Raw genomic sequence first — 24739 nt, 5'->3', positions numbered from 1 at the left:
TGGCGAAGGTCGTTTAAAGGCAATGCACAGTTGATGTTTTTATATACGTTACTTTTGCACTGATCGTATTCTCTTTACCCTATTGATACAAAGTGTTTCTTTATTACGAAAAGAACTTGGAATTCTTTTGAGATACTTCTTTGTTATACAGCTTAAAGCTGTCCAAAGCGCATTAAATTGTTAACGAGCTTTTACGCTATGTAACAGAAAGTTTTTAAAGCAAATATAATTGTTTTTACAAAAATATTTGAATAATAGAACTTCATTGTATTATTTCTAATCAGTAGTTGATTTTAAAGTAATATGAAACAGCTCTAAAAAGCGCATTAAATGTGTGAGTATTCAGTAAGTGTATACATTATTCGTTGAAGTTGATATTAGTTGCTGATTTTGCATACTTTAACTTGACGGTGATGCTTATGTAGGTACGTATGGAACGGTACAGTAGTAGGTCGCTGAGATTTATTTGCGAAACTGAACGACGTTGATAAGAGTCGCCTAATTGCTTCTGTAGCGGACGTCAACACAGTTTTCGATTTTCAAAATGTTGTTTTTTTCTTTCGCTGGTTCCCATCATAAAGTCACCGACTGGTTTCCTTTTTGGCAACACCACGCTCCGCTTATGTCAGTCAGTCAGTCTGCAAGTCAGACTGTCGTACAGTGCAGTTGATCCGTGATTTTCTTTTTGCCATTTCGCATCGTAACGTAGTGTATAGTATGTGTGTAGATATTTTGATTTCAGTCGCTCTCAAGTTTCATTTGGGGAGTTGGCCGGACGCCTGGTTTCTACTTAAATCTTACATACTTGGTATGTGGGTCAAGCAGCGACACTTGGTCTCCATGGCGAATAATGTCTTGATGTATTACACACAGTGGCCCAATGGGATCTGGCAATATGGCAAGAGGTGTTATTATCCATTGTACATATTTATTATCGTCGTCGCAACCGAGAAAATATGAAATTATTGTGCCACATTACGAGTACATTTTTATACAAAATGATCGAGCTTCCTGCGTTGATTAATCAACTTTGCTGGGAAGCAGTTACTTTCGGTTGTAATCCTTCTTTTTTTTTTGGAACAAGTGAGATAACTCTCGAATTTCATTTTGTTATATTCCCTTTTGGTGTTATACTACATGATTGTGACAACTGTTATACGTTTTTAACACAGCACAAAGCCTGCTCACTCAATATTTCATCCTATTAATATCGTGTCAGTGTCTATTAAACTCTATAAAGCACAATTGATAGACAATTAAGTTTCAATCAAAATCCACGCCTCAAAGGCAAAATCTCAGTTCATATACACAATATACATATATTGTATACATTGTTTATGTTTACTCTCGCATTGCATAAGCACTTGAGAGCAAGGGAACGCAAAAAGGAGGGGGGGTTATAAAATAAAAATAAAAAACTTTCTACAATTATTTTGAAAAGTATTGAACTTTTCTTCTACTGCTTCACGCGATTTACGCAACTTTCACGACTGCCAACAAAAAATAACCACAAACCACATGCAACAAATCCAACAACTACAACAACATCACAGCAACAACATCAACAATTTATGGCTGCAGCAGCCGCTTGCATCGAAATGAAAAGCTCCAATGGCTTGGCCCACGCAATATTATGCAGCAGCAACAACAACAGCAACAACAACAACCGCTGCTGGAACGAGTGAAAAACGAAACCCTTTAGGAAATTTGTATGAAATCTGGCAGCCGATGCATAAATCCGTTTAAAATCTGACTTTGCTGGCCACCAAAAGCAACAGCAACAGCAACTGCACCTCCAAAACAACAGCAACACCAACGCAGACCCTGGGGTTACAATTTTGGAGGCGCTGTTCAGGCACACGTTGCACATCGCTGCTGGAGCACAGTGGGCGTGAGCTATACAGTTTTCAATATTTTAAGCTTTTACCTAAAATGGAAAGTATTTCAAATTAAGAAGATGCATTCCATCTATGTAAATTTAGCACTAAACTGACAAGATTAAAATGTTGCCAACTAATGCAAAGCAATTAATGAGGTTTAAGCGTTGTCAACTACTGCAAAGAGTTAAGAAGCTTTAAGCATTGCCAACTGCTACGAAGTAGTTTAGGCATTTAACAAAGCTTAAAATATTGCCATAGGATTTGCTGCTAAAATTTGCACAAACTTTATTCAAATCGTGATTGTTTATGGGGCCCACTGTGCGCGTTGGATATATACATAAATCGAGGACAGAGCCTATCAGCATGGATCAGATCGCATCGTAGTGGCTGTATTAATGAGTTTAAACGCACGCCTTACACGAACTCTTGTAGAGAGCTTCGAGAGCTTTTTTGCCAGAAGAGACTTGACTTGGCTAAGACAGAGATTAGGCCCAACTATGGATCGTGGCATGGGGGCGTCGCATCGTTTCGGCGTTGGCAGCACATCGCATATCAAAATGACACCATTGCGGCTTGGGCTGCTATCATAGCAATCGTTATACTATGTGTGGGATCGTGTTCACATTATACATTGTATTATAGCCGCACATCTATGGGGGCGATCGGCAAGTGGCACACGTTCGAAAGGCCCTCGATCGTCTTGATTCTGGCTGTAAGTGCCCCGGGTCTTTGATTAATGCTAGCCAATAAAACAGTCTACTTAATTATTCCGTCCATATGTTGTTTTTTGTTTTTTTTTGGTATATTGTAAGTCGGATTAGGTAAATGCTATTAATCAACATGTTTAATATTTCGATTTTCTTTCGTCTTCTCCTTTTTAGCTTTCAATTTCTGAAAAATATCGCAACACCTACCATTTAATGAATGAGTCTATATAGACAGGTGAGTTTTATACCTTTTATTTGCTACCATTCAACGTGTTCTATGTCATTGAACTTCCATTTTTGGAGATCGCCACATGATCAAAGCAGAACTTTCTAACCAAAACCACATTAATGTCTTGAATTCTGTTTATCTTGATCGAGAGTATTAAGATATATTATTATCAATAACATTGGCGAGATGATATCAATCACCAATTTTATGGCTTTAGTTTTATATTTATTTCAACAAGTTCGCAACTCAACTTTCTAATACAAAACCCAACATTATCATATTTTATTGTCTGAGATAAATAATGCCATAGGTAGACTTTGTCTGCTAATCTCGTGTGGCGGAATTTTCCAAGCAATTTAAGAAATCTTTTGGAGTAGTATTTATGTGTCTGGGTTTCTTTTGCCAACTGACAGTTGACAGTGACAACAGTTTGAAAACCCCAAATTGGCCTCTGGCTAGCCTCACACACACAATTTTCGCAGACAAACTCAATTTTGAGGCCAATTTTGTGGCTTGTATGCAAATTTGTGTTTAGCTTTTTAATTAACGTAGTAGACACACAGTTTCAACTCCTTTTGTGCACTTGTTCGAAATTCTGAGTAACTCTGTTGTCTGACGCCATATCGCAATATTGTAAATCTAATATTGAATCACGATTCGATGTTGTGTTTGTGTGTCGTAAAGCGTATTTCATACACAATTTACTTAATGTTTACTTATGCTAATCGAGCCCATTAATCAGACTTGTTAACAACTTGGCACACGAGCCAAGGGTTTTGATTTTGAATGGCCCAGCACAAAAGGCAAATACAACAATCGACAATCGACAATCGACAATCGTCTCGAACTCAACAATTGACCGATCAGCTAAAACTGATGAGGTTTTAAATCAGTGGAAAATACTCATAAATGCGTACAAATATGAGAGCGAATTGAAAATGCAACCGAATTAGTTTCCATAGATGATTTTGTGATTAATTGAAATATTTTTTGAAGCAATTAAAGAGCTTTAAAACTAACTGTAATCGGATTATGGATTAACTAAATCTACACAACTGGCCATTAAGTAGTGTGTTGTAAGAAGTTAAGTGCGATAAATTGAAGATTTTCATAGACTGGTGATTAATTAAAATACTTGATGAAATAATTAAAAATATCAGAAAAATTAAAGTAAATAAGATTGCGATCAGTTCGTAATCCACGCTTTCGATCATTTACCTAGTTTTCCCCTTTGTCTTTTGATCACTTTTTCTACACATGTATGTATGTATGTGCCCTTCGATTCATCCGATATAGAGATTATGTTATCTGGAATAACAGCGAAGTTCAAACCAAATGTTCAGGTAGAGGGCACGTGCCAGCATCCAAAATCACAAGCGGTGAATTATAGTGCACAGCCATAAAAAGCAAAACAAAGAGCATGTGAGGAGGAAAAAAGCCATAGAAACGAAAGTTAAAAACGCATAAAGCTTCGGGGGGAAACACTACAATGGGCCACAAAAAGCCGACGACGCACTTTTCGCTTTTGAAACGAGGCAAGCGGAACGGGAACGCGAACGCGAACTCAAACGCGTTCCGTGTTGCATTCGAGTTGGAATTGAGGAAAAGGGGAATAGACCCAAAGCTGTAGCTGATGAAATGTGCATGATTTTTACAATTTACACGTCCACCCCTCCCCTCCCCATCCCCTCCTCGACAATCACATTGCCCCCACCACGCAACCATCATCAGTTGGTGTTGTGAGCGCGTGCGCAGCTCACGGCTCGTTGAGCAGATGACTCTATGGGCTGGCAACACACGTAGGAAAGCGTACTGCAAGTGGAGGTAGAGTAAAAAGGTGTCGAAAGGGAAGACAAATATTACACATTTAATTATGACAAGTTGGACATGGCAGACGACGCCTTTTCACCGCCAACTCAACAAAATAATAAACGAAATTTCATTGAAATTCGGACGAAATGTAGCTTAAAATTGTCGTGGGATGTTGTTTTACCCGGTAGGGAATTATACGTTAAAGTGAATAAACTACTGTATGTTTCAGCTCAAATTTAACTAGAAAATAAGCAAGAAAGCTACAGTCAAGTGTGCTCGAATATGAGATACCTGCAGTAAAAAAAAGGGGAAACAGCGAGGTATTTTCAATATATTAAAAAATGTACGTATGTATGTATGTATGTATGTATGTATGTATGTATGTATGTATGTATTTAAAATATAGCGCATTAATATACCGGAACAATGCTAAACAAGTAAGAAAGTTACAGTCGAGTGTGCTCGACTGTGAGATACCCACTACCCATTTTAATAAAGGCAAAATATTGCGGTATCATTTTCAAAATATACCGAAAATACTAAAAAAATACTAAAAATATACCAAATGGTATATTTGGTATATCGATATAGTACACCATTCAAAGTATACCATAGACGGCACAATGTGCCAGATTGTCGGCCAAAGCAACTCAGACCCCTAGTAAGTAGGCGTTTTTCCCATACAAAAGTATTTCCTTAATAACTTCCACAATTTTTATCTGATCGCAACCAAATTTTCAGGAATCATAACTATTACAGTAGTTATTGTATATACCAAAATTCGTAGCTCTAGCTTTAAAATTACACTTGTTATTCGATTTTTTGATTTGCGGGGGCGGAAGTGGGCGTGGCAAAAATTTGAAACAAACTTGATCTGCGTGCAAACATAACAAATGCTGTCGAAAAAATTATAGCTCTATCTCTTATAGTCTCTGAGATCTAGGTGTTCATACGGACGGACGGACGGACGGACAGACGGACAGACGGACAGACGGACAGACGGACAGACGGACATGGCTATATCGTCTCGGCTGTTGACGCTGATCAAGAATATATATACTTTATAGGGTCGGAGATGCCTCCTTCTACCTGTTACATACATTTCCTGCCGGCACAAAGTTATAATACCCTTCTACCCTATGGGTAGCGGGTATAAACATACCAAGGCTTTAGTTGATATGACTGTGCGGTATTTTAGTTAAAATATAGCGCATTAATATACCGGAACAATGCTAAAATATACCAAAGACTGATTTATATAACTCAAAAAATACCATAGACTACAAAATATACCAGATCTTCAAACCAAGGCTATATCTGCTCAGCTGTTGCTGCTAATGAAGAATACTTTATGGGGTTGGAGAGGTGTCTTGCTACCGATTGTCTACATATCCTTTCGGCCCACATCTATAATAGATAAATAAATTTCTATGGAGGGTATAAAAAATATAGATATATTGGCTTGGTTACTCAAGTGTATTTAATACAAGACTATTGCACATCACATTTCTGTGATCAAACTCGCATACAACGCACTGTGATCCTCTCGGATGTGGCGCTGCAAGCGCAGCAGCTTGCGATGTAACCTCAAATATGGTGGCATTAAGGCCGTCATATTGGCCAACAGTGACTCTCGGACCATTCTAACAGTGCTCAGCTCGTAGACATTATTGATGGCTATCACGCAGGTTTGCTCGCCGTCACGATTGTGTAGCAAAGCCAATTGTTCTTCGATTTTGTTCATACGCTGCTTGATCTCATCTTTTTCAGCAATTAAATCGCGTTCGCGGATCTTCTGATCAAATAGATATTCCATAACTTCTTCAGATATATTCGAGCACTGTTGGGCGCGCGCCATTTTGCATGAACAGCCAGAAATTTAGCAGAATTTTGGTTTGATTTTTGATATCTAAAATAAATAAAATAAAGTAATTGATATTATTTGAATGAAAATGCCAAGTTGAATGTCGAAATTTTGTTTATTAAAGACTTTTCAGATACAAATGTATCTTAACAAGTGCATCAATATAAATTTGTATCTTATTTTAATCACACCTCATATGATTGAGTGGTCTGCTGTCATATTTATTTATTCATTAAACCTGATGGCTTTAAATATAGTTTATTTAAGCCAAGACCTTAGATATTGAAGAGGAGGAGCTTAAAGCACTCAGTCAAGCGATCAGCAGCCGAGCCCAGACAATGGAAGTCAACAATGCGATGCTAATAATAATAATAAATTATCGACACCTTCAGTTTTTTTTTTCTGTAGATTCTCAGTAAGCACTCAACACACCCTCATTTTCCCCTTCCATCCTTTAAACGAATCTATTGATTTTGCTATTTAAACATAATATTCTACAAATGCCTCAGATTCAATGCCTTTTGCTGTCGATCGATTTCTATTGTCTGAGTTTTTTTATTTTTATTTAATTTTTACATAGTTTCTAACATAATTTTGATTTATGTAAATTTGCTTAATGACCTTTTGTTGTTGGCTTTTGTCATAACGCTAAATGGTCGCGCATAGTTTTTTTTTAGTTATCTGATATTTTAGCCAAGTATTTTGTTTTGTTTTGCCAGCTTAGTGAGTAAATTAACAATATGCGAAGATTCAATGATGTGTGATATTTGTAGACGAAGTTCACAGATTTTTTAACAATTCATATTTGTTATAGCGATTCTAATGCATATAAAATTATATATAAATTATATTAGAAAATAAATAAATCATGTTCTAAAATATTGAAATCCTTAGATTAAATTCATTAAAGATAATATTATATTTTGCATTCTGCGAAATATCTTAAGAGAATTCCAAACTATTGATAGTGCAATCTATAAAACGTTTACAGTAATGTATATCCAATGGGTTGTCACATATTTCAGACGATATTTGAGCTGCTGTCTGCAATAAATAAATAGCAATTTGCTACCTTAGACACAAGTGATATCTTGAACTGTCTTAATTTATGACTATATTTACCATATCTTATTTCAGTAGTGGTAATTTAATTTTCTCAATTGTTCGTTGAACTTTCGCAAGCGCATTCGAATTCAATGGAATTTCGTGATAAAAGGAAACAAGTTTTTTTATGATGTTATTATGTCTTTTATTGGGGAAAGACCACACACAAGCACACTATCATCATTTTTGGGGGTCACTCTGCGAGCATTTAATCCTTTTCATTTTGGAAGGGGGCAATCAAAAAGAGCATAAAAGGAAAAAGGGTGCGTTGCAATGGGACATACAACTTGATTTATATGTCAGGCATTTCGTATGCCTCATATTTCTATGGCTTTCACTGTCGCCCATAAATTTGTGTGACTCGCAACACCCACAGTGAAGAGAGAAAAACAGAAAAAACACTGAAGAAACCGAGTGGAAATTAAGTTGAAATGAAGACATTAAACGAGTTAGCAGAGACGAAGAAAGGAAGCAGAAGAAGGCGCGCCAATTGAAATTTATGTAAATATGAATATTATTTCATTTTGGAACTTTTGTGGCTTCTGGATCAGAGAGCTCGTCATACCACAATTCCCCCCAATTCGAATGTTGTTTTTCTTTTTGGCTGTGTCTGCTATGCTGTGGCTTTGCAGCTTTTACTTTAGCCAAGTTTCTATTTACCTTTATGACTCTACGATTTTCGCTCCTAAAAAAGATCCTAAACCAACACACTCGGTGTGTGGTCCCGAGGCTTGGGCAATTCTTCGCAACAAATAAAAGCAACTTGTTTTCACACAACTTTTAACAACTACGAGTACAACAACATGCTACAAAAAAACACAACAACAACAAAAAAAACTAAGAAAAAGAAACACACAACCCATTAAAGCAAGTACCCGTAAGTCCACAATGTCCATGTAAGAAAACATCTGCTTGACCGGTTAACCCGATGTCTGGTGTTATAAAAATTGTAGATCGTTCGAGTTTATTATATAAACAATTAATTAAAACCGTTTTAGAATTCAGTTGAATGAAACCCGTTTAGAAATGTCTGCTAGCTTAACAAGATCATCTACAATCTCTATATCATCTCTCTTAGATCCTTTCTCTTTGTCTGCTTAAAAACATTTATTGAAAATGTAGGCTGTTGATTCTTACACTTAAGAATGCCCAATATAATAGCACTAATTTGCACACAGTGTTCGTCATAACTAAACGCACGCTGTCAGCTGAAGGCTATTAAGAGCACCCAGTCTGTCTGATCATTGCATAGGCTTTAATTTGACAACTGAAAAGCATGAAATGACACCACAGCTAGAGACAGAGACAGAGACAGAGCCGAGGCACTCATTAATCTGTCTAAATAAAGAACGATTCAACTGAAATAAAAAATGCTTTTGAGTGTTGTTAATTTTTTTTTGTTTTTAATTCAGCGCAAAAGTTGTAAATTGATGGAGCCCCTAAAATGGCAAAAGTGCGATCTAAATTTTATGTTGCTTTCAAGAAACTTCTGTAACCGATTTGCGCGAGTTTCCATTTCCAATTCAATGTGCTTGCTATACTCTGTACGCACAATTGAATAGGGTATTTCAAGCTGTAGATATTTTGAATTCAGGCCCCCTTTCAAATGCTAATATACCTTTAAACTACTCTGGTATACAGAGTATATTCAAGTAGAGCGCGCTTAGTTTGTGGTTTTTGGCATGCGGCGTGTTTGGAATATTTAATTTTTGGGTTTTCGAAGCTGAGATCATTAGGGCCACAGCAGGTGGAATTGTTAAATATAAATATTATGATGTTGCTGCTGTTGTTGTTGTTGTTGTTGTTGTTGTTTCATAAATTACGAATTGAAAGCATACATATTTGCATAAAGTCGAAGCAGAGCCCATTTATTTACAATGTTACAGTAGGAGCTGTTAAAACTTATTTATTTCATTGGCACGCATCGCATTTTATATAAAGGCAAATTGATAAATTAGTTAAACTACAATAAATTGTAATTTAAACGAAATCTTCGTAACGCAATTAATATGTAAATATCCATTTGTGACTTCATGGGGGATCTCTTACATACTTTTTACAATGCTTTATTTCGTTTGCGGTATGCGGGATGTAAATTCGATAATAATAATATAAGAATCGAATGGGAATAGAGAAAGTTATTTAAGAGCAGCAAAGTTAGTAATAGAGAATTTATGAAAGTACGTATAAATTCAAAGGATTAAGATCTGGAGTTTTCGATTAGATGGTCATAAATAAATAAATTGTTAACTGAAACTAAAAAAAACATAAAATACGGAAGGCAAAATCTCATCAGTAAATTGATTAAATATCGCCGAAATTCGTTAAAGCTAGCATAGCTTTGGAGACCTTTACGGAAAGAGTAAGGGGCTAGATTAAAAAATCGATAAGCAAAGGCTTTGATATGCCATTGAACACATTTGAATTTATTGTGCATTGAATATCTTAACATATTTTTAAGCTAAACGAGGCGACGATCATTTTGCTCAGTCATTTGTATTGATATTATTAATATTTTCGACACTTGATTTGTTACCATTTCAAAAATATTTACACAATTCTCAAATGAAATATGTAATTTCAATTTAAATGAGTTGCCAAACGATGTGCGCGTGTGGTTTGTGGTTGGTTCCGCTGTAGAATTGAAAATTTCGAATATTTTTGAGCTCTTATCGCCCATAAATGACGCCATAAATTTCCTGGCTGTCTGAGCTTGAACCTGAGCATAAGGCGGGTCGCCGAATCATATTTAGCTTACTGATAAGTTGCGGCGATTAATATTTCGAAAACTTGCTCGACTTGGGCCTAGCAGACCGTGAATTTTATTGGATATACCCTGTAAAACATAATATCTCATAGAAGTTACTATCGATAGAGTTATACTATCGATATTCGCTTTGATAGCACTTTACTGAAAAGTTAACTGTCGTTGCTGCTCTTGTGTATCTTATTAAAATGATCTAGGTCAACTGCAGGGTATCTTCCAGTGCAACGCCCTCATTTCTAATATACTTTATGGAATTTTCTATGCGTTTTTGTCATCATAATTTACTGCATGATGTTTATGCGTTTTTTAGTGGAAAGTCGTTTAGCATACATATTTTATGTTTTATTTTAATTGTTTGGAAATTAACTGTGCGACACCAAAGCATTTTAATTGTCGTCAACGAGCTTTAAATTTACGATTGTTTTTATTTTTTGTGTATACCCTGGACGCATAAATGTTGAAAAGAGTAGCATGGGCTTTTGATTAAATAATTAGATAAATTAACATTCCCATAAGGATTTGATTCACATTAGAATGCTTATATTGTCATTTATTAAAATGTGGCTTAAGTGGAGTATAACTATTTTATCCATCCCTATGAAATATCCAAAAAATGACACTATGTTTTGATAAAATTTTATATTTTCTTGTATAATTCTTTTCGAATCCTTTACAATATTCGCAAGTATTCACATCAACATTTACAAATAATAAAAGTTCATCTGTAGGGTATCTTTTGTGAGCATCTTCTTTTTGATTTGTACGTTCTACTTATTCAGTCAATATTTTTTGTGCAGTCAATCGATGGGCACTCAGTCAAATGGACCAAATGCTTATTGTCATGTTCCATCTCGTACTTCCTTTATTGGCTTCAATTCTATTTTAAGGTCTTTTCAATTAGCAAATGTTGATTGAACGACGCAGAGGGAAAGAGAAAGAAAAATCTGCACTATTCGCTCTCGATCGTTTCAATAATTATTAATTTATTGACCAGGCTATAACATTTTTTAGTGCCCAGTGTAGACGTGTATACAATCCTAAAGTTAAAGATTTAAGATTATACGACTATGGATGCAATGAAATGGACTTCCTGTAGTGAATTTAATAGTGTAAATATTTTATTTATTGCCATCGCATAGCCTCAAGAACCAACAATGAAAGTTATTCATTTGGAGTGTATTTTAGTTGATTTCAAATTCCATAAATGCCTCAGCTGTGAAAGTGTGACCTATATAAATATATATTCCCTACGGCCATGAACACCTGGATAACATGATATGAGCACTTGAATTCAATATGGAATATAACTATGGGTTCAAAGACCCACAAATTTAATGTGCGATTATGTGTGTTATCTCGGGGTAATAATTCATTTTTGTTTCATATTTCGAACCAATCAAATATTTGCCTTCACTTTCCCCTTACTTCTAACTGCAGACGGAAAGAAACCCTTTTGATATGTACGGTAGTCGAACATATTTATAACAAAAATTGACAGGTGAAAAACATAAAATACGCCGGAAGGGGCAGGATTTCAATAGCCTCTGCTCTCTCTCTCTTTTTTTCACTCTCACTCATGCTTGTTTCTCTTTCTACTATTGGAACTAAATTTATGGGCACTTCCGTGCGTGCAAATGACTCAACCGCAAAAGGAAACTATCGATACAATCTACCTGGGCATTAGCATTACAATTGCCTTGCCCGAAGTAAAGCTGTAAATTACCAAGGTCTGTAAATGCAACAGGGCAACAGAGCTGCAGTCGTCTTCTGTCTTCAGTGCGACTGCTACCACAATTAGCATATTTGGTACCACACCAAAGATATCCCAGACAATGGCTTAGGTAGTCATTCCCTACTCGAGTATTGCTTTAGTCTAATGTCTTTTCATTTCGAGATTTGGTGTGTTGTGCATGCTCTAGCATAAACAAACACGGCATCGAACAACGAACCGATCCTCAAAGATCGTATTCTTGTTATTTTTTCTTCTTTTGAGTTTAGCACCAGCTGCGTATTCACGCGAGATCTGAAAGTCAAGGCTACTGTTGACTTTGGTCTGACTCTTCTCGAGTAGAACGTGGGCGAGACCGATCTTATTACACAGATCATAAAGGAATCACAAGTGTGTTTCCAATACTTCATTCACTTTTATGAAAACAAATGTCACAGTTCACGGTCCTATTCTTTAAGATTTCGAATAATTCAAGTAATGTATTGTGTTGACGAAAGATGCGGCTTGTGCTATAAAGTTCTATAAAATTTCAAAATGTTGAAGTAAAATACGACAAACTATATAGACTGTAGTTTTTTCTGGTGAAGATCTCAGAAGAAAATCAGAATATGGTAGCAAAGATCTAGAATATGTTTTACAGAGATTTTTAAATAGTAAGGAACGTAGAATCCATTTTATCGTTTTTACTTCTGTTCTTTTCTTTCTTGTGGTAACTATTAACTGAAAGTTAAGAGATAGGCCATTTCCTCGAATTTCACCTAATTGTTAATTAAGACTTAACAGCATAGTCTTTTTCCTAGCATATGATTTTCCAATGGTTTCGTGCTGCGATAAGATCGGTTGGTCAGTCATCGTCTGTCGGGTATATCACGTGCCCTTATGCGTCGCGACACTGATGTCAATTTGTTGGGCTACCAAATTAAAACTGTCGACTCGGCAAAGTTTTGTCCTTGTTCTGGGCACGTCCCTTGTAGCAAGTCCGTAGTCCGGACGTCGCGTCGTCTGTCAATCTGCCGAGTGTGGCGACGATCCCAAAGATTCTATCCAATGTTTTGGTTGTTCTTGTTGTTGTACTCGTAGTAGTAGTTGTTGCATGATATATGAGCAGCGCCCAGCCCTGCTGCTGCCGCTGCCGCTGCCACTGCAACCGCGCCCAGCCAAACTCGACACTAAGCCCCGCAGGCCCAAGCCCAGGTTGCCATTGCCTTTGCCTTTGTCGTTGTTGATGTTGTTGTCGTTGCTCTCTGCGCAGGCTGAAGCCGGTTCTTAAAAAACAAACATCTTCGTCGTCGTCATCGTGGGCCGCACATCGCGCAGCTCAGCTCAACTCAACTCAACAACGCGTCGTGTCGCTTCGCTTTGCGTCGGCGTTTTGTGCCTTTTTGTTGCGCACGCTCATTCGTACAATTGCTCTCTCACTGGCTCCCGTTCTCTCTCTCTCTCTCTCTCTGTATATATTGTCTGCTCGCTCACTCGTTTGTTTGATAGCTCGCTCTCGCATTCGCTCGCTCTTTGTTCGCTTTGTTATTTCCACGCTTATTCGCTTGGAGTATGAGTATCTTCTGCTGCATGTACTGCATGGTCGCTCAGTTTGTTTTGACTCGCTGCGCGTATAACTTCGTTGTATCTCCACGTCGCGCGACTCGCTTTTCAGTATTGAACTCAATCAAACATCGCGACTCCGGTTCCGTTTATAATTTATAATCCTTAACTCCAATGAAAAATTAAGAATTCTATTGTATTTTGTGCTGTGTGTATGTGTGTGTTTTATTATGTTAAAAGTGCTACAATGATTTTTTTGTGCTATATGCAAAGTGATCCGGAATCAAGCTTATGAATAATACAAGTCCAACTTACTTGCAATCTATAGCTCGAAAGCTGAATGGAATAGCATTATCTATTTACACGCTACGTGACAATATATGAAGTAAGTTAGCGCGAAGAGCTCTTAACTTATAGTAATCAATTTTCTGTTAAGCGGCGGACTAAGTCAGAGTTTCTAGTTAAGCTAAAAAGCTACGCTTTCACTTAGTCCATATCTATTTTGGTTATATAATATGCGAATCGAAAGGTTTATTGTGACTCATAAAATACAAAATATTTGGACACTGGTTATACCAGATTGTAAGCAAATTGATGAATCTAATATATGGATCTTTTGTTCTTTTTTTGCAGCATGTTAATTCTAAAATATGACAAAATGCAGCACCAGCTGTGGCTTCTAATACTATTCCTCTTAACCCTAGAGGGCCCTAGGAATACAAGGGCCCTGATGAGCACTTACCAAGCTCAGTCCAACTATGAACTATTGGAAAATGATTCGCGTTATATATCATATCAAGGTAAGTGTTGGATTATCAAAAAACATAATGATGAGGAAACACCATTAAAAATATATATATATATATCACGAAAGTGTGTCAATTGCTAAGCAATCAATCAAGTTGAACAGTCGGGGGGAAATTGGGTTGATGTCTGTCAGTTCTAAGTAGCTGATCGTCAAAGTACTTTAGTCAAGTATTACGCAAGTTGAGGGCGAAACAGGTTGTAAAATTCCATATGCACTTCACAAGAGATGTCAATTCTTATGAATCTCTGAGTAAAGCTGGGGCTTAATCAGAAAACGTTTCGTGTTTATTGTTTAAATATTTGCATGTTGTGCTTTTCGCGTGGAATGCATCTTGAAGTACGACTGCGCGAAGTGTAAACTCAGCAACAACAACATGTTGGCTTTATGTACATATATGGAGATATAGTAAATATATTAAATGAGTATTTTATGGGGATTTTTTCATATTTTCATATTTTGTTTATGTCTCAAAAGTTGCCGACACTTAAGTTCGCTTTCTAGACGACTATTATGCAAAGACATAACAATAAAAACTGTACATTTTATAGGCGGCTTGGCTTTACACTGTACAAAAGCTTAAAAAATCATTATATTTTCGTAATTTCGTAGTTATATTAGCATGACGAGTTTAATGAGTTTCTATTGATTTTTACAGATTTAATGTCATCAGCCAAACGATTCTACGACCCCGAAACGACTTGGTATTCCGAGGTGCTATACGATGTGTCCAGAAATCAAGTTATTGTCGGTGCTAGGTAAGTGTTAATAGTGATATATACTTAGTAATATCCTCATAGTCATTGGCTTGGTAACTATGAGTGTGCGGAAGCAATTGAACTTTGCTAAAAAACACATAGTAATTCCCCCTCTTTACGTGTACTCGTAGTATCGATAACGTATTGCGTAAAACCAAAGTTGATAACGCTCTTTTTTTTGGCATGGGATCAGAAGATCTCGTAATAAAATTGAAAGCGCACGCAACAGGTTAAACAAATCTTGAGCTTATCAGCGAGACTTATCTCTATCCACGTTTCTCTCCCGCTTTTTCTCTCTTTTGAAAGAAACTAATGATAATACAAACAAAAAAAGGCAGAAACAGAACAAGTTAACCAAACAAATGATATACAGATAGTTGTGCGTACTCGTAGATACAATACGCGTTGCCCGACTGCCAGACCGAGTGTATTTGTTAAGCAATTTAATGGTAGATGGTACCTTTTGTAGGTATATTGTAGTATTCTTCTAGCCAAAGTTTGCTTTTCATTTACTCGCCTGAGAACTGGCAGATAAGACCCGAAGCGTTGTCCCCAACACAGATCTTAACCCCTTGCCACATCATGTGTGCACCTTGAGATACAGATACAGAATTGCCTCGTTTATCATAATGTTGTCGCTCTTTTTTTGTGTTTTTTTTTTTTTTCGTTCTTCTTTAGTCCCTGCCTGCTGTCGTCAATCATTCGTCACACGTTTTTTTTTTATTTTTTGCCTCTTTTTTGTCGTTTTTCTTTTAGGTTTTTATGTTTTGATTTGTTGTATTCCAATGATAACGAAGGGCAGTTGCTCCACTTACTTGCTAGGTTGTACTATGATTACGAGTATAAGTATCAGTATATGGCAAGTAGGCGTCGTAGAGATAACTAGTTCCATAGATAACTGTGTGGGCACATTAAATGTAGTTTCTTTATAAGATGTGGGCTTCGATTTTGATAATAACGTTAAGTCGTTGCGACTAGACTGGACGCTCCAGCGGTCAGCAAAGCACACATATGTATAATACCTTTATATTGGGTCTTTAGGTATCTGTATCACATTCCCTAGATATTAATGCAATGCGCGACGGTTGTGCAATAACTGAAATGAAATATAGGCTTTTCCACGATGTTAGCCTACTTTTTAAATAGACTTCATAGTAATTTGTCTTTCTTTAAAATTTCAAGCTTAAATTTATTCTCTTGAAGCTAGCAATTATTTTCTATACGTCGGTTCTCTTTAAATTGAATAAATAAGAAGCCGCAAAGTTTCACATATTTGTAAATGACAGATGATATGCTTATGTGCTTTATACCCTATATGCATGTTGTTAGTCGGAAATCTCTTATAGTTTATTAATAAAAGTTTTATATCAAGGAAAATGTCCTTATTGTGTATTGATCTATAATAAGTTTTGTTGTCACCAACGAAGCTTAGGAATAACATATTAAGAAAATTGTAGAAACATTTTAATTAAAATTCTTGAAGAAAGTCTTTTTTTTTATATTTTTTTCAATATAGAACGATATTATAATTTGTTTATTATTGTTGTACATTTAAAGACAGGGTATCTCACAGTTGATTACTATTGATCCATCATGTACTTGATGTGCCACATATGAACCACATGAGAACCTTCTTCTAATCGCAAACCGCAATTTAATTGTGGCAATATTATTTCAACTGCTGGCAGTGGAATAATTTTTATTTCATTTTTGTTTTATTTTATGATTTTGTGGTCGGCTCATAAAAGTGCAGGGTAATTGTAGAGGCAAACGCTGTATGCGAGTATTAATGTTGTATACACTACGAATATATCGTGACAATGCTCCTGGTTTGTCTGTTTCCAACACTCACACTCACACTCGCACACTCGCACACACACACTCACACTTGACACGACTAAAGGCTCGGATTACGAATGCGGTGCGCGGCATTCGTATTGCGACAAGTCGGGGACGATCTCAAGTACTCCAGTGGCTCCCATGGCGAGTAACGAGAGGCGAGTGACGAGTGCGGGGTGGCAATTGAGGGGTGAAGAGTGACGAGTCGATTGCACGTCCCGTCATTTGCAGTTGCTCCTATTGTTGTTGTTGTTGTTGTTGTTGCTGTCATGTGCAGTGCATTTGGGGTCTTGTGGCCCGAAATTTGATATAGACTGCAGTTTAAATAATATACCATTTTGTATTCCCTTTCCCTTTCATTACCCCTGCACTTTCGACCAGCAAAACCTTTTATTAAATTTTGCTTTTTTCATTTTCATTTTCATTTTTTTTCTCTTGTTGTGTTTCGCTGCTGTGGCTTTGTCGCAAATGGACCATGCGAAGCATTTGAAATGTTTATACATGTGACTGAACATGATTTTGTTTGAACAAGGAAACCGTACACAAAACATATATACAACTTGACCGTTACAGCATTCCCTAAGAAATATAATATTATGTGTACATATCAGTTGTGCTTAGACTAGGCTTTTGTTTACTGCAATTTTATTACGTATACGTAAGCGGAATAGTTGTTAGATATAACTTTGTTGTGTCTTTTAAATTCTATGTTTTTCTTAGTTTTTCTGTTTTAAAATTTGAATAATATCAATTGTAAATTACTTAACAAAAATGAAAATACAATTTTAAATATGAAGATGGGAAACACTAGGTTTTCTATAGATAGGTTTCTATCGAAACCAGAAATTGAAGAAAATGTTGTGTTTACAGGTTATTAAGTATGGGTAAGCAGAATTATCGCTGAAGTAATGTAAACACTTTAGAGTATAAATCTAATATTTACAGATATTTAAATTTTAAGTGCAAATCACTTGAAATCAAAAAAAGTTATAATAGTAGGATTGCGAAAACTTTTGCAAGTTCTAAGCAGTCTAATCATGGAAAAAGATTGCTTGTAATGCATTTGAATGCCTGAGATAAGACTATTATAATAATAGTCGTTTAGTTGTTGCTCCAGACAATTGTTGGCAATTGAAAGGTGGACACAAACCCCATTTGACAGACGTTAAGAGGTTGGCAGTCAGCTTAGGCGGCTACTGGAACTCCAGCAGCGAAATTGAAATCAAAATTAATCAAGGCAAAACATATGCCACAGCCACAGTTACAGCTCAAAAGGGGGGCAGGCAGGGGGCGTTTTTTGCATACTCGTATTTCTATGGAAACTGTCAGGAAACTAGAAATGAAAAAAAAAAAACTGCACATACAATTTGTGAGAGATTCGAGAGCCTTGGAATGTGCTCGGCGTAGGCAGAGTGCAGAGTGTGTTGTGTGTTGTGTGTGCCGCAATTCGCGGCAGTTTTGTTGCAAACAACAAGTTGTTTAGCTGCACAAGCTCTTAACGGTGCAAACGTGGCAATTTTTAATTACAAACAGCCCGCCAGCCCGTCGATCGCCTCAAGCTGTCGCCAAACAGGCGCTAGACAAACGCCCACGCACGGCGACCACTTGATCAGCTCGAGCTTGAGCTCAAGCTCCAGCCACAGCCACAGCCACATTCGCAGGTCTGCAGCTGGACAGACGGCGCCATAGTCAAAAGATTTAATAGCTCCATGCTCGACGCCAGCTTCAATCCCGTCTCCATCTTCGTCTGCGTCTCCGTCTTTTGGCCTTTTTGTTATCTTGTCGCGCTTGTCGCTCAAAACTTAGCCACGGCGCAAGGTGTGCGAATATTGTGAATGCAAATGCGCTGGCCCAAGCCACAAAATAAAGTGCACAGCTACAGCTGCAATCCGAGCTACAGATACAGATACAGATACAGATACAGATACAATTGCAGTTACAGATACTGCTGAACGTAACGCACTTGCTGAACAAGACTGCCACGCGCCGAGGACTGTAAATGGGTTAAAGTTATTGCTCCGTTTCTACTATAATTCAATTACATCATCAACAAGTATCTCGGCACATATTCAAATGTATCTTTAACTGCATGCTGTAACTTAATACCGACTAAAGTCTTACTAATCTGGGTATTAATTTCAATTAATTAACGAGGCTTATGCTCTGTTAAATGCAAATCCTAAGAATACATTTCAATTTCGCAAAATATATTGGCAAAAACTAGTTTTTCATTTGTCTATTATTTGAAATTTTAAATTAATTTATCATTTTTCGGGGATTAGTAAAGTTGTCATAGTTATTTTGACAATTCATTTATTATAGTCAAAAAATATTTGCTTTATCTCCTAGCAAAGTTAAAAGCAGTTTAAACTATCATTTGTTAAGTATTTGTTATTTGTTTTCCACTCTGCTGTTTTTGGTTATTAATATAATCAATATCTATCAAGCATTCCCCCTTATTATCAATGTTTACAGGGTATAGTTCAGCAGATCAGCTTGTTATGCAAGTCATCTAACGAGCGCTGTATTTGAACTTTAAATAGTTATTCGCTCTTGTCGAAATATTCTATAATTAGCGTGAATTTCTCGCATGCGAGTAGTTAACTCGTTTTGTTGGAGTTCAGTGTTCCATTTCTTTGGCATCCGCGATAAGCAACGGCCTTGCAAATTAGCATTGCTCCGCTCATTCCCCTTTCCATTGTACCCCCACCTATCCACCATCCTGTGCTGAGGGTTCGTTTGAAATTTGTTATCTTTCATTTGAGACGAATTCCATGTGGTGTTGAGGTGTGAAAAGTCCGATACACATGTTCTCTCTCAGGTTGCTTTCGTTGTTCGCATTTTGCTTTTGGCAAATATTTGCACATTGTTTTGCCAGTTGTTTAATTTGCTTTTTTACGTATTTGTGTGTTTGCCATAACGCATTTTACTCTATCGTTATCTCGATGGGCGCGTGCGTGTATTTCTTCTGTTGGGAACACTTGCGGAACTGTTCTCATTAGCACAGGTATGCCAGAGCGTAATGAGGACTTTAAACGTAGCGTAAAGGAATTCATTTGTTTTGTTTTTTTTTACTCTGTAAATATTAGAACAGAGTGTTTAAAAGCTCAATAGAGCCAGCTGATAGGATTGTATTAGTCAAGTAAACTCTTATAATTTCTTCAACTAGTCAAGTAATAAACTCTTATACTACCCTCATATTTATACTACAAAATACTTGTTCAACTTATACAACCCGCAGAAAAGGGTATTTCTATATTTATGTATTTCTTTGAATTTTCAACGCTTTCTGCGATTGTCAAGCAAATTAGTGCAAACAAAATGAAAATGTAATCACACAAGAAAGGCGGTTCACTAAAACAATAACAACTGCTACATATATAACGACAACAACAGCTTTTCGCAATCAGCAATAATTAATTTTTGCAGCCGTTAAGTCTGGCCATAAGTTTTGCGCCCTTTTTGGTTGTTATTTGTTTTAGTATTTTTACTGTCGCATTTGCCATTTTTATTTTTTTTGCTACGCGAAGTTTGTCACGGCATTTTTTGACGTTTCGATTTCCGCTGTACGTAACCTCACATCTGCCCAACCCTAGAGTCCACTCGTGTGTCGCTTATCAGCTTAGCATTAGACATTAGGTAGACCTTATAAAAAATATTACAGTGCTGTATAGACACAAGCATTACCCGACTATTGACATATTTGATGCCGGCTATTGAAGCTTATCATAACCTTGCCCAAAACACCACAGTTACTCTCCTCAACTGCTACTCCAAAAGCAACGATTGTTTGTGATTTGAGATACAGTGGGGTGGCAATGAAGTATATTAACGATATTATGTAAAGCGTTATAAATGGATCTTTTATACAACATTTTCATTACATCATGTTCTAAGTCATAATAACGTATTATTGTAGTTTTATTTAATTTTTCAAGATATTCTTTTCATTTTGCACATTTATTGTATATATTGAAGTTGCTGTCTTATATAAGAAAATTTAGTAAAATTATTTATTGACTTTTTAGAATCAATGATCAATTTCTCCGGAATAAATTAAGTCGTTGAAGAAAAGCTGATTAGTCTCGCCTGAGCTCCACATTGTTTATATTTATTGTTTCTTTCAACATTTCTTTCTCTTTTATTGAATTTATGGCTGTCAAAATGAAATTTGATATTTCTGTGCGCATTTGAAGGTTAGTTAAATTCGATATCAAAGAAAAAGTTTTAATAAATTGAGTGAATAGATGGAAAGTTGAAAATGTGAGCATTGTAGTTTAAATGTTGTTTTCATATATCATGAACATAACTTTAAATTAGACACTCTAAGGAAAGTATTTATGTTATAAGTGGAATACCTTATTGCTCTTACGTGTCAAGAATTCAACGTCTTCAAGATTCTGCAGCCCTGCATTCTTCAGTTATCTTAAGTATATCGGATAAGAAGAGTTCAGTTGACATTCTTCGAGTGAACTGTCAGTTGTAAATCTTGTTTTAAATGCTTGTAATTTCCAAAACGAAATGACTTAATTCGCATTAATTAATTTGCATTTTCTTTTGAATTCGCTTTAACTTTATATGGGCACTCTTTTTTTTATAGCGCTTGTTGCGTGTGTGCACTTTGCCTTTTTTAATGCTATAATTTGAATAATGGCACAACTAAATAAAGAAACCTTTTTTTTTGCATCTGCTGTGGCACACACCAAGCCATACACATACGACTATACCCTTTTTTAAAGAAGCACAACAAGTCGTTGACAGCTGCTGTTTTTTTTTGTATTTTGGGGGGAAGGGCGCCGTTGGCAAGTTGCAAATGTTGGAACTGTTTTATTACCTCATCATCAACGCGTACCGCAGAAGTTGGCTAAGTGGTTAGCTTGACTTGGCTTGGCTCGCAGGCTCAAGTTACCAGCTGAAGCGAGTCAAGCTGATCTCAACTGAGCCGAGCCACGCGCCACGTTTCACGTTCCACGTTCCACGTTTGAGGCTCCACGCGTGGCAGCAGCTGCTGTTGCATTTGACTGATTGATATTGGGCGAGATCCGAGTCGATGGCAATCCGGTCGAGAGTCCCACATTGAACAAAGTTGCAGCGTTTGCAACGTCGCTTAGTTGAGCTGTCTCTCTATCAGAGACTTCTTTGTGTGTTGGCTGGCGTCGTCTGGTCGCTGTGTCGAGAATTCCTTCATCAAATTCGAATTCGCAGTCGCATTCTATGTCCACTCACTTCGCCGACTTCGGCTTTGGCGAATGCTGTCCAGTTTGAGATGTAACCATTTATCTCTTACTTGCCGCATTCGTATGCACTTGATCTATTGATCTTCGTATTTGTTGCGCCAAATGCGTCTTAGGCACAGTGGTGTTACCTTTATGAGCATAGCATGAACTTAATGAGGTGTATTAATTGTTAACTGAAATTATTAATAAAACTAAATACATGACAGATTTAACAACTTTTTAAAAAAATGGCTTAATATAAGCAAATTATGTGGACTATTTTGATAGCGAACCTGGGAGTTAGCTAAAAATACTTTAATATAGAATTAACGTGCTTGAGAATTATTAAAAATACTTTGAACGTTTAATACCGAATTCTCAAATCAGTTAACTTTGATTCAGAGTTCGGAGTTTCGAATGGGATAAATTATTTAAAGTCTCTACAACTCTTTCTCATATTAATTTACAAAACTATATCTACAGATATAAAAGAATGTAATTGAGTCTTTAGATTACTAATGAATTTGCGCTATAAAACATGAAAATTTGAGCTAAGTCTAGTCTAGTCAATAAATTGCTAGAGCTATAATGCTGGCTAATCCTTAAAGACTTGGTGTGAATGCGATGTTGTTGGCCAAGTCGTAAAATGGCTGCATTTGGCTGCATGTGGGCCAACTGGGGACGCCTACAAGCAAGTGTCTCTCCTTGGGAAATGTCAGCACAGTGACCACTGTGCCTGGGCAGGTATCGTTACCTGTTTGCCTTGCGGTTCAATGCACCAGTGTTGCCAACCAGTTGGAAAATTATGACAAGAGCGGGCTGAGAGGGGAGTAGAGGGAAGGGAGTGCTTAGATGTAGGCTTTTGTGGCTTTTGCCTTATTTGTAAGCGGTTGTGGGCCGCTGTTTAGCTGTATGGCTGTTTGGCTGTTACCATTCCCCCGATTCGGAGTGCGGCAACATTTTATTTATTTTTATCGGTTTGGTTTTTTTTGTCGTTGTTGTCGTTTTGCAGAGACACCTTGTACCGCATGTCATTCGACTTGGTGCCGCTGGAGCGGGCCAGCTGGGAGGCGACGCCAGAGAAGATATTCATGTGCCAGCAGAAAGGCCAGTCGGAGCGATGGTGTCGCAACTATGTGCGCGTGCTCCACAGCTACGGTGAGAACCAACTGTACGCGTGTGGGACGAACGCCTTCCAGCCAAGCTGCTCATGGCGCCAGGTGAGTGGTCGCCAATTGAATGCAATCCAATGCAATGCATTGCAATTGCCATGGCGTCGCCAATAACAGCTACATAACACACACAACATTTAACTTGTACTTCTCTTCTGGCAATTGCAGATGGAAAACCTCACAGTCACCGAGTTTGACGATGGTGTCGTCAAGTGCCCCTTCCATCCGCAGGCAAACAGCACCAGCCTCTTGCAGTCCAATGGCAATATGTTCGTCGGCACAGCCACTGACTTCTCCGGTAGCGATGTGGCCATCATTCGCTCTCCCGCCCAATCCCATGGGGTGAGTAAATCAATCAGATCTATCTCTTCAACTTCCCAGAATTCATTCCTATCTTATCAAGATTTGCTATCTTTACATCTTGATTATTCTTATCGCCTGATCTTTTCGTTTAGTGATGAAGTCTTTTAATAGCTATCTTTGCTATCAATGAACTTTCGTATGAATCATAGGGAGAACTTCCTTTTTTTTGCATCCCAATAATATAAAACTTGTGTAGATAATAATTTCTTTATAGTGTAAATTGATTGTACTAACAGATTTCCTTTTTTTTAAATACAATTTTTTTAAAACTCGAATATTAGTTAACTTTTTTCCGAATTATACCTTTTAAATATATTAGTATCCTCACTATTTTGGCTGTTAAAAGTTGTTTTATTTTTTTCTATTTATTTCTTTTACAAAAGTTTTTTGTGAGTCTAATTTTTCTTTGTTTTATTTTCATTTTTAAATGTTCTTTTTATTCTTCAACTTCTAAATATCTCTTTCTAAAGATTTTGTTTGTAAATGCGTATCTAATCCTTGGGGTTTTCTGTTCCTATTCAGGCGGATCGTCAGCGCTTCCTGCGCACGAAGCAATACAACAACAAGTGGCTGAATGGAGCACAGTTTGTGGGCAGCTTTGAGGCTGGCAACTTTGTCTATTTTCTGTTACGTGAATCCGCTTTGGAGCACATGAGCTGTGGCAAGGTAAGATTATCCTAGTGAATAGCGAAGCAGTAACGATTCACAGCTATTTCTTCAACTCTTACTCTAGGCAATCTATTCACGCATTGCGCGTGTCTGCAAGAACGATGCTGGCGGGGATCAAGTGCTGCGCGACAACTGGACATCGTTTCTGAAGGCGCGTCTCAATTGCTCGCTGCCTGGAGATTACCCATACTACTTTGACGAGATCCAAGGGATGACCTATTCCGAATCGGAGAATGTGCTCTACGCCACGTTCAGTACAACGGGGTAAGTGCTTGAGAGGATT

At 37.1% G+C, this 24739-nt stretch overlaps 1 protein-coding gene across 2 annotated transcripts in view; it reads left to right on the top strand.

Annotated features, from left to right (window-relative positions):
• Positions 1-24739, top strand: part of LOC133840652 (semaphorin-5B) — a 45328-nt gene that overhangs the window by 17507 nt on the left and 3082 nt on the right. Inside the window, exons 2-8 of one of the 2 annotated variants that reach the window (XM_062272601.1) lie at positions 2762-2822; positions 14268-14434; positions 15098-15197; positions 23265-23472; positions 23593-23766; positions 24310-24453; positions 24521-24720. In XM_062272601.1, coding sequence (XP_062128585.1) covers positions 14269-14434; positions 15098-15197; positions 23265-23472; positions 23593-23766; positions 24310-24453; positions 24521-24720 — 992 coding nt within the window. In that variant the 5' untranslated portion in view covers positions 2762-2822; position 14268. Of the gene's footprint in view, positions 1-2761; positions 2823-13702; positions 14020-14267; positions 14435-15097; positions 15198-23264; positions 23473-23592; positions 23767-24309; positions 24454-24520; positions 24721-24739 lie in introns of those variants that run through there. The other variant, XM_062272600.1, reaches the window with a different exon arrangement.

This window comes from Drosophila sulfurigaster, chromosome 3, assembly GCF_023558435.1.
Source record: "Drosophila sulfurigaster albostrigata strain 15112-1811.04 chromosome 3, ASM2355843v2, whole genome shotgun sequence".
Taxonomy (NCBI): Eukaryota; Metazoa; Arthropoda; class Insecta; order Diptera; family Drosophilidae; genus Drosophila; species Drosophila sulfurigaster.
This window is presented reverse-complemented; position numbering and strand designations above follow the sequence as displayed.